Genomic DNA, 11,122 nt, shown 5'->3' with positions numbered 1-11,122 from the left:
GCCAGAAAAGATCTCATTGGTTGAGTTAAACCTCAGTGGGCGGAGCCAAAGAACCACCGTTTTACTGTCTAAGTAACATTAGACTGAAGCTCAGTGAAAAAGACAAGAGGTAAGAGAGGAGGAAGCTAATATTATGAAGCCTAGCGCTCTGCTGCTAACTGAAAAAATACAATCTATCATACTAAGTTATCTAGGTTAGCTAGTTAGCTAGCTGACCTTCAAGTTCAAACTAGCCATACTAGCCTATAGCTATCTAGGTAAGTTAGCTAGCTGCTGACCTTCAACACCAGGAATACCATAAGCATGAATGAATGAAAACAGAAGTTATTTTATTTCGATTTTTTAATCATATTTTGGCCAGAGTTCCTTCTTTGCCATTCAAGTTTGCCAGTTAGCTATTAAGCTCTGAAAATGGTCTCTTTGGCTCCGCCCACTGAGGTTTAACTGAACCAATGAGATCTTTTCTGCCTCTGAGAAATGTTTGTAGAACTAACGCTGCCTTCAAGTGCTGTCGGAAATACCGTAACTGTGAATTTAGCGTACATGAGCGACCAAGAAAATTCATAAATTGACTGGGAAAGATGTGAGGTTTAGGGGGCGGAGCATGTCAGCATGTCAATAACTGATGGTAACTATGATGTCATTTTACTTAATTAAGTTATTGTTTGGCATCCCATGTAATTAATTAGTGTTGCTCTATGTTTCTATTTCCTCTCTGTTTAACTGTTTCAGTGTCATACAGTTTTTGTTTTTAATAAATCATCACATCATCACGTCTGACATGGATTTTCTCCTCTTCATTCTGCCACCGCAAGACAAAGTAGCTCTGTGCTGCTTGACTCCTAAAGTACATCAGCCAGCAAAAAACGACTTCTATTATGGCGTCTATTTAGTTTTTATTTCTGACCAGAAGCACTTTAATGCCTTACAAGCTGCATTTACGACTGCCGATGTCAGAAGCAGGAGCGTCGGAGGAGCACTTGAAGGCAGCATAAAACTCCAATCTGCAATTTTTTTTCGAAACGATGGAGATCTCATTTTGGAACAAAACTGCAAATATTCTCCGTTCTGCTTCCTGAGGCCACAAGAAATAGAAATGTGAGCAGTTAAACTGCCCCTTTAAAACAAAGTGCTGCTGCAGGAGTAAATCTCTTTTCAAGTGTTGATGCACAAATCTGTTTGAGCCTGGCATCGACTGTTATAGTGACACCAAGAGGAGTGTGTGTGTGTGTGTGTGTGTGTGTCACTGGAGGGCCACCTCACTACATGCAGAAGCAAATTAAAATGCAATACAAAAACTAAGAAAACAACCAACCAGTTTGTGTTAAATTAAATTTTTCCTCTCATCTCCTCAGAGATTTTAAAGAGTGGATAATTGAATAACATAACCACCACTACAAAATCATGACTCTACAATATGTCTGAAAATAAATTATATTACTTTTTTAAAGGATACTGTGAGACTTTGTATTAATAATAAATGCAGAACTTTAGCTTGATTTACCCTTTTCAAAATGGATAAAAGCAGTGATGTTGAGGTAAATAAAAAGATTTGTAAGATATGACTTCCAGTTGGTGATCACCATAAGGAAATCAACCACCAACAATCAATTATATATACTGGAAAAACACTTATGCTTTTCCCCTTAAAATATCCTCCACTCATATATCTCACATCTGTTCATTGCAACTGGTATACTCTCAATTTACCACATAAAGACTTATTTCAGACTAAAAAATGTGGGGAAACTATATTCCTGCAAATAAAAAAAAGGCTGGTTTTGGTGCTTTCCTCTCCACTGCAGCCTGGACAGAAACTGAAAACACCTTGGAAATAAACTCCTCAGCCACCTGCTCAGAGGCAGAGGCAGGACCCTAGGGTGTCACATGCAGCCTGCAGGGTGACAGAAATACAGATGTGAGCCCTGCAGCCTGCCAGCCAGCCGTGCTGCCTGCCTGCTGCCTGTTTACTGCCTGCTTGCTTGCTGCCTGCCTGCTGCTTGTTTGCTGCCTGCTTACTGCCTGCCTGCTTACTGCCTGCTTGCTGCTTGTTTGCTGCCTGCCTGCTTACTGCCTGCCTGCCTGCTTGCTGCCTGCCTGCTTGCTGCCTGCTTACTGCCTGCCTGCCTGCTGCCTGCTTGCTGGCTGCCTGCTTACTGCCTGCCTGCTTACTGCCTGCCTGCTTGCTGCCTGCCTGCCTGCTTGCTGCCTGCCTGCCTGCTTACTGCCTGCCTGCCTGCTTACTGCCTGCTGCCTGCTTACTGCCTGCCTGCCTGCTTGCTGCCTGCTTACTGCCTGCTGCCTGCTTACTGCCTGCTTACTGCCTGCTGCCTGCTTACTGCCTGCTTGCTGCCTGCTTACTGCCTGCTGCCTGCTTACTGCCTGCTGCCTGCTTACTGCCTGCCTGCCTGCTGCCTGCCTGCTTGCTGCCTGCTTGCTGCCTGCTTACTGCCTGCTTGCTGCCTGCTTACTGCCTGCTGCCTGCTTACTGCCTGCTGCCTGCTTACTGCCTGCCTGCCTGCTGCCTGCCTGCTTGCTGCCTGCTTGCTGCCTGCTTGCTGCCTGCTTACTGCCTGCTTGCTGCCTGCTTACTGCCTGCTTACTGCCTGCCTGCCTGCTTACTGCCTGCTTGCTGCCTGCTTGCTGCCTGCCTGTCCGCTGCCTCAACACACATATTTGCGCCGCCTCGCCTCAGATGAGACGAGCTGGAGGAATGAATAGCTGGAGGGATGAAGGTGAATGGAGCGGGAAACACCCATCAGTCCGCTGCAAGTCTCAACTGAGAGGACCAGCCGCGTCAAGCCGGACGCACGCAGCCACGGCAGGACCGGAAGTGAAGCGACTCTGCCTTCAAAATAAAAGCGTGGAATTGGTCACCATGGAAATAAATCTGATGTTTTGTGATTTTTACTGCAGATTGGAGTTTCAGTCATGCGCATATTTATCAGAGGCAGAGCTGCTTGGGAGGCAGAAGTTATCTTATTGGTTGAGTTAAACCTCAGTTGCAATAAAAAAAAATAAAAAAAATAAAAAACATTTTTTTTGCAACTGGCAAACTTGAGTGGCAAAGAAGGAACTCTGGTCAAAATGTAGGCTAAATAAAAAATACAAATGGCAATTACGTAATGTTTTAATTCATTAATGATCATTCATTCATGATGTTGAAGGTCAGCAGCTAGCTAACTAGACAGCTGTGGGCTAGTATGGCTAGTTTGAACTTGAAGGTCAGCTAGGCTAACTAGCTAACCTAGATAACTTAGTATGGATAGATTGTATTTTTTCAGTTAGTAGAAAAACTAACCCTCCTTCTCTGGCTCCGCCCTACTGAGGTTTAACTCAACCAATCAGATTATTTCTGCCTCCAGAAATGTTTGTGTAACTAAAACTCTACTCTGCTAATTATATTGCAACATGTTACATACAAGGATACACAAAGCACATTTACAGGTGCTATGTGTAGCATTTTTAAACACTATATTAAATCAATAAAGTCAATTTAATTGTGAGAAATTAGTATAATTAGCCTACCGTTAACAAATGAGCCCATGGTGGAGACAATTGTTAGTGTTAGTGTTTCTCAAAATTAAGACCACATTTGCAAAGAGGATGTTTGATTCTTTGGTTTCACTGAAGAGGATCAACATGTTGGAAGTGATTTCTCCATCTTCCTTTCCCTCCTTCCACCATCTGCTGCCAGAAACTCTTTCAGCTTTAGCTCCGTTTGCTCTGGAAGAACAGAACCTCTTCCTGTTTTGTGCCGTAAAGCGATCCAGCAGATTTCCCTCCAGATCCACCAGGTGGAGAAACTATGGAGGATGCAGAGTAGAGGCTGATAGAGGCTGACAGGCTGACCGCTGATGGACTGGTTTGTTTACGGGAATTATACTAATGTCTCAAAATTAATATGATAATGATTTATAGATATTAAAATGCAACATGTGAGCCTTACTTTAATGCCAGAAAGCAGGTTGTCAGAGTGGGCAGCAATTCAATGTATTTATTTATTTATTTTGCAAATGTCGCCAATTTTATTCTGGAAATCGACTGTTTGAATGTGGCGCGGCGGTCCGGCTCACTCGGCCCCAGACTGCTGCCTCACCCAGCGCTGCAATCTGCGAGCTGCTGCCAGATTTCTTTCTTTCTTTCTTTCTTTTCTTTTCTTTTCTTTTCTTTTCATTTTCAGGAGGTGGGGGTATTTGGTTGGAGCCAGGCTAATCCATTAATCTGCATCTTATTTGAATTTCCCGCTTGCATAATTTCCCGGTTAATGGTGAACTGCTCGGCACGGCCACAGCTGTTTTGCCTTTCCTGCCTGGCAAGAGTGCCGCTCCGCCGAAAAGAGAGAGAGAGAGAGAGAGAGAGAGAGAGAGAGAATAGAGGGGTTCATTATTTATTTATTTATGATGATGATGATGATGATGATGATGATGATAATGATGGTTATGACTGATGATGATGATGATGATGATGATGAGGATTATTATTATCATCATCATTATCATTTTCCTCACGATGCCCACTGACTGGAGGTTACAGCTTTCCCATCTTTTAATTTCCCAACATAATGGTCGTCAGTCGAGGTTTTATTTTGAAAGCGGCGACAGGAAGTGCCGTGTATTATTCTGTGCAGCTTGACCCTGGTCGGCAGAGGGAGAGAGAGAGGGAGAGGAGAGAGTTGTGAACAGAGTATCAGAGTCGTGTTGGGGACCGGAGCTGTTCAGACCGCGGCCGGTGGATCAGCTGATGACCGGACACTTCTGCTCTGAAAAGGTAAAAGCTGTTTTATTATTCTCGCTGTTTATTCACGCAGATTTATCCGCAAAAGGAGATTTATTTTGTTCCTGCGGGGCGTCCACACCTCTCCCCGCTCTGCACGCGCTCTGCTGCGGATGGCGCGACATGGAAATCTCACCTGTGTTTCAGTTGCAATCAAAGGAAACTTCCGCCGCGCTTGTTTACTGTAAACAGAGAGGGGTTTTGGTAATGATATACTCATTTTTTCTGTCATCTTTTCACACTTATTGGACGCTCGTGCTTTCTTCTGAGTGCGTAAACTGGCTGTTGGTTACTACTGAATTCACCTCAGAAGTAGTGAGAGAGCGCTTTGATTGATCGGGCAGATATTGAAGCAAATCACCCTATAAATATCTATATTGATCCTATAATAAACTTTAGAAGGATATGCAAACACAGTATCAACAAAACTGTTAACTACAGATAAATATCCTATAGGAATAAAAAAAAAAACACCATATGATAATCTTACTATAAACTCACTATTGAGAATCATAGACGCACTATAAGCTCCCGTAGGAATTTTATAGGAATATTGTAGTGATATCATAGGAAATAAAATTGCAAAGTATGATAACTGTAAACTCTGTCACTGTAAACTCACTATAGAGAGCCACAGACACACTACAGCTCCCTATAGGAATATTATAGGGATTTTATAGTGATTATAGTGCTGCTGTCAGTTTCTCAGTCGTCCTAAAATCTTAACTCTGCTCATCTTCCAGTCACATTATTGGATGTACAGTTTATGCTAATGCTGACATGTGGGAACTGCCACATTTCAAGTGTCATTCACAGCCAGAAAACACTGAAAATTGCCTGAAATTGAAAAATGACGGAAGATACAAGTTTGAAATGGAAGGTGTCAGATTCCTGCAGAGTATTAACTGAAACACACTCAGTCTCACAGGTTTCTGCCTTCTCATTAGAAAGTATCTCTTCGGTGTTTGCTCTTGTTGCATGGCTGTTTTCTCAGTTTAAGTGGAAACCAATTAGTCCAATTAGAGGCGATTGCTCTGTTAGTTGAACCTGCAGGGAAGAACGGCTCGGGTTTGGTGCAGCTATAAGAGGGCATGCATGCATTTCACACACACACACACACACACACACACACACACACACACACACACACGTAGTGGCAAGGTTGAAACCCAGGCTACCTACTTTTTTGAGAGAATATCACATTTAAACTTAGTAATGGTAACAGGTTCTTTCATTAAAAATCTAATTGTGTTTAGTCATTAAGCAATTACTGACAATTTGTTAACAATTACTTCCTTATATGCTTCACCTCCATCCACTAATATGCTGGCAAATGTCTAAATATAGTCATAAATTGAGTTCAACGTTAGCTAATTATAATAAACTTTATTTCTATAGTGCTTTTCTTACGCAAAGTACAAAGTGCTTCACAGTGAAAAGACTAAAAAACACACATGTAGCCTGAACATGTAAGACAGAAACAAACACATGAACACACACGTTCAGTTCAGTAAAACTCATTTCATTCAGGTTCTACTGTTGATGTATGAAATGTGTTGTACAGCAAAATGACTTCTGTCTTTATGAATTAACGTTTGGCTGGATGATTATGAAGCTTCAAGTATGTTTTAGAAAGTTTCCAGAGTTCGCAGAATCTTTTTCTTTTTCATGATGCTGTAACTTGTTTCTGTCATGTCAGTGCATGTGGGCTGGGCAGCTTGTGTGTGTGACACTTTAATAAACTAATCAATCAATCAATCAATGACCGCTTATCACCAAAGCTGTTGCCAAAATCAAGAAAACCCAGGATCTTGTGGATCACCACTTTAAGCCCAGAACTAAACAGTAAATTGGAATAATTAGAGGTAACAGTGTGGTTTTGTTTGCAGGTGGTTTCATGCTGCTGCATGCAGCTACACATGCAGAGTGGAACTGCACACACACACACACACACACACACACACACACACACACACACACACGCATGCATGCACTTATACACATTTAACCCTCTCTCTTTCTCTCTCTCATACATTAATTGAATCCTGTCTCTCACTGTGTTTAACCTTCTGCTCTTTTCCTCTTTTCCCCTCCTCTTCTCCCTCTCCTCCCTCCCCTCTTTCCCCTCCTCTCCTCCCTCCCCTCTTCCCCTCCTCTCCTCCCTCTCCTCCCTCCTCTCTCCCCTCTTTCCCCTCCTCTCCTCCCTCCTCCCTCCCCTCTTCCCCTCCTCTCCTCCCTCCTCTCTCCCCTCTTTCCCCTCCTCTCCTCCCTCTCCTCCCTCCTCTCTCTTCCCTCTTTCCCCTCCTCTCCTCCCTCCTCTCTCTTCCCTCTTTCCCCTCCTCTCCTCCCTCTCCTCCCTCCTCTCTCCCCTCTTTCCCCTCCTCTCCTCCCTCCTCTCTCCCCTCTTTCCCCTCCTCTCCTCCCTCCTCTCTCCCCTCTTTCCCCACCTCTCCTCCCTCCTCTCTCCCCTCTTTCCCCTCCTCTCCTCCCTCCTCTCTCCCCTCTTTCCCCTCCTCTCCTCCCTCTCCTCCCTCCTCTCTCCCCTCTTTCCCCTCCTCTCCTCCCTCTCCTCCCTCCTCTCTCCCCTCTTTCCCCACCTCTCCTCCCTCTCCTCCCTCCTCTCTTTCCCCACTTCTCCTCCCTCCTCTCTCCCCTCTTTCCCCTCCTCTCCTCCCTCCTCTCTTCCCTCTTTCCCCTCCCTGCTCCCTCCTCTCCTCTCTTCTCTTCTTCACCTCACTCTCCTCCCCCTCCTTCCTCTCCTCCCCTCTTTCTTCCTCCTCTCTTCCCCCCTCATCTTCGCCTTCCCCCTCTGTTCTTCCTCCTCCTCTCCTCTCTCTTCCGTCCTGCCGTCCTGCCCCCCCACCCCCCCACCCCTCTTCGACCCCCCCCCCCCAGGTGTGCCCCCCCTCTCTGCAGTATCAGGATGCAGTTGTCAGTCAGACTGAGTCTCTGCCTGCTGGGCTTCGTTCTGCTCTCTGTCTTCCCTCAGTCGGCCCAGGGCCAAGGTAAGTCCTGACCGAGAGTTTCCACTGCCGGGCCAGACTGGGCTAACAGGGCCGCACATAGGCAAACAGGGCTAACGGGGCCAAACAGGGCTAAGAGGGTCAAACAGGGCAAAGAGGGTCAAACGGGGCTAACATAGCTTTCCATTACAGGGCCAAACAGAGCTAGACAGGTCTTTCCATGATGGTGCCACAAGGCTAGATAAGGTTTCCCCAAGATGGTGCCAAACGGGCTAGCTAGGGCCTTCCACAAACAGGGCTAACCAGGGCGTTCTACCACAGGGCCGAACAGGGCTAGCCAAGACTTTCCACTATAGGGCCAATCAGGGCTAGCAACAGAATAGTTTCCTCATTTACATACAGGGCTAACAAGGGCCAGACAGGGCTAAGCACAGACTAGTTCTTCCATGTATGCCCCTCTGCTTTCAGCCTTGTGATAGGAACATTTTGAATTGGCTGCTAGCCTCGCTAAGCTCAGTGTGACCTTGCTGTGGAAACTGAGGTATTATTGGTCGTACTCATGGTATTACTCAGTGGGTTGAATTGTGAATATCAGTGTTGTATGTCTCCATTTTGATGTGCAGCTTTGGTCTCAATCACCTTTTTTTTTTTTTTTTACCAGACAAAAGTGCCTTTACCCACATGTGTCTATCTCAAAGGGAAAAGCCTTGATGTTAAAATCATAATCATAAAAAAATGTGTGTTACTGTCTGTGTTTGTTGTGGCTCCGTTTTCTAACCTGTGAGATGTGTGTGATTTCTGTCTGTGTAACTGAGGTTTCAGATGTGAAAACTTGTGAATCATACTGTTGAAACTGAAGAAACTTTGCCCTTCTGTTACCTATTAACTGACTCGACTAACGTTACATGAATCAGTCTGAAAGAAACTCCTGTCTAACTCCTCTAGTCCATTAACTGTTTGACCGTAACTCCTCTGCTGCAGGAGAGCAGCTCACCTGTAACGTCCTGTCTGTCTGTTGATGTTGTAAATCCATGTGCTGATGCCAACATCTCTCACCCCATTTAACTCAATTAACTTATAACGCAATTAACACATAACCTCACTCATTAACATACAGACAAGCCTCCCTAACTCCATCATTAACTGTACTCATCTTTACCGAGGCCTTTCACCGTCTCACACAGCTTCTCTCCATCATGCTGATGGTGAACGGAGCGCTCTGCTGGTTTGATATTCATCGAGTGTTTCAGAATAGCAGCGCTGACTTTGAGTCAGTTTTGCCTTTCATGTTATTATAAAGAAGACCTGGTCATGGATCTTAGATCACTCTTATCTATTTTTATCTATTGCATAAGTGTGCTGTGACGTCTAGGAACTGTTGGCTGGTCAAATCTGGTCTATGAATGTAAAAAAAAAACACAAAAAGATTGATGTTTCCATTGTGCACAGTTTGTTACTTGTGCTGCACCCAAACATATTTGGTGCTGGAACACTTCCAAAGGGTGGAGTCAGAGTAAAGTCTGCACACAGGACTAAACCTGCTCAGTGTCCCAGTGGAAAACCAGATCCTGCTGACACAGTACTACAACCATGATAAACCCCTTCAGATACAGCATGGTGCTGATACTGTGCCTTAACCACAACAGCAGATTGTAGAGTTAGTTATTCAGAGAAAGAAATATAATCCTGCACACGTTTCTGTCAAGTAGACTACTATGCAGTGTAGACAGTGTGTGGGATTATATTTGTTTCTCTATATCCACCTTTTTGGTTTTTGTCACTTAAAGATTTTTAGGTGTGCAAAAATTATTTTTCTAGATTTAGTTATTCAAACATTTCTCAGAGGCAGAGCTGCTCTGGAGGCAGAAATAATCTGATTGGTTGAGTTAAACCTCAGTGGGCGGAGCCAAAGAACCACCGTTTGCGCAAGTTAGCTAACTGTCAAACTTGAATAGAAAAGAGGGAACTCTGGTCAAAATATGATTAAAAAATATAAATGTAATGACTTCTTTTCCTCATTCATTCATGTCTATCATATTCCTGATATTGGAAGGTTAGCAGCTAGCTAACTAGCTTACCTAGATAGCTATAGGCTAGTATGGCTAGTTTGAACTTGAAGGTCAGCTAGCTAACTAGCTAACCTAGATAACTTAGTATGATAGATTGTATTTTTTCAGTTAGCAGCAGAGCGCTAGGCTTCATAATATTAGCTTCTTCCTCTCTTACCTCTTGTCTTTTTCACTGAGCTTCAGTCTAATGTTACTTAACCAGACAAACTGTGGTTCTCTGGCTCCGCCCACTGAGGTTTAACTCAGCCAAACTTTGGTTTGGTTGAGCCTCTGCCTCCAAGAAATGTTTACAGAACTAAAATTCCAATCTGCAGCCATAACAGCCCAGCGAAGGTGCAGCCTGATACTTGTGCAACAGAACAAGTCTGTTATAATAAGAGACACTTGCTCGATGTTGGCCAGAGAGTCTGTAAACCCGAGGGAACCGCAGCATTCCTCAGTGAAGAGTCTATAGTGAGCGAGCCTCGGCTGCAGCGGCGACCCAGGAGGAAATGAGGAGTTATAACTTGGATGGTTTCCACTGGGAAGCTCTGCCAGCTTCGGCTCTGTGGCTAAATGTTAGTTTGAGAGGATTCAAATGAGGTGAGAAGTTCAGAAAAACACCAAACACAAATACAGCATGACAGGCTAACTTTAGAACAGATAGATAGAAATATAGATATATATATATATAGATAGATAGATAGATAGATAGATCAAAGACGTGAAACTCCAACAATCCTGTCACCCAAGGATATAGGCAAGTGATTCAAGGCCGTTATGAAGTAATTACTTAGTCACGTACTTAGTGCCTCTCCAACCTAACACCTGTCAAGAAATCCTTATAGGGATTTAGTAGCTTAGTCCAGTCTTTTTTGCACATTACTCATGTTTTCCCCCTGCAGAATGAAAGTTGAAAAAAGTGTGTGCAGGTTTCTGTACCTGGAGGGGAAAGCGAGTGGGGAATGTGGTCAGATGTCAGAGTTGTTCAGTAGCAGCTTTGCCGGGTCTCATCATGTTATTTCTGTTCAGAAACATACTGACATTCCACTCAAATGATCAGAAGCAGAGGAAATGGAAGTGGAATTTCCCAGTGTCTGAACTGGAATAATATTTTATTCTCCACATGAAACACAAGTCTGATTAAAGTGACCACAGGAATGCTCATGATCTTTTCCCCAGCCTCCAAATCTTTAGCGATTAGTCCGATGTCATGCTACACCTAGCATAGGTAGATATGTGTAATATACATAACTACACTCTTAAAAATGATGCGGATACTTTGGGACAAGACCAGTTTATGTTGTTGTGTTCAGTTAGTGACATATTTGTTCT

General features: G+C 44.0%; 1 protein-coding gene across 1 annotated transcript in view; it reads left to right on the top strand.

The window, feature by feature from the left end:
• Positions 1-4,718: 4,718 nt before the first annotated feature.
• col14a1b (collagen, type XIV, alpha 1b) overlaps positions 4,719-11,122 on the top strand; it is a 208,527-nt gene continuing 202,123 nt past the window's right edge. Inside the window, 2 exon segments of the mRNA XM_078290196.1 lie at positions 4,719-4,770; positions 7,672-7,781. Coding sequence (XP_078146322.1) covers positions 7,700-7,781 — 82 coding nt within the window. The 5' untranslated portion in view covers positions 4,719-4,770; positions 7,672-7,699.

Source organism: Centroberyx gerrardi, chromosome 19, assembly GCF_048128805.1.
Source record: "Centroberyx gerrardi isolate f3 chromosome 19, fCenGer3.hap1.cur.20231027, whole genome shotgun sequence".
NCBI lineage: Eukaryota > Metazoa > Chordata > Actinopteri > Beryciformes > Berycidae > Centroberyx > Centroberyx gerrardi.
The sequence above is the reverse complement of the archived record's forward strand: the minus strand, read 5'-3'. Positions and strand labels throughout refer to the sequence as shown.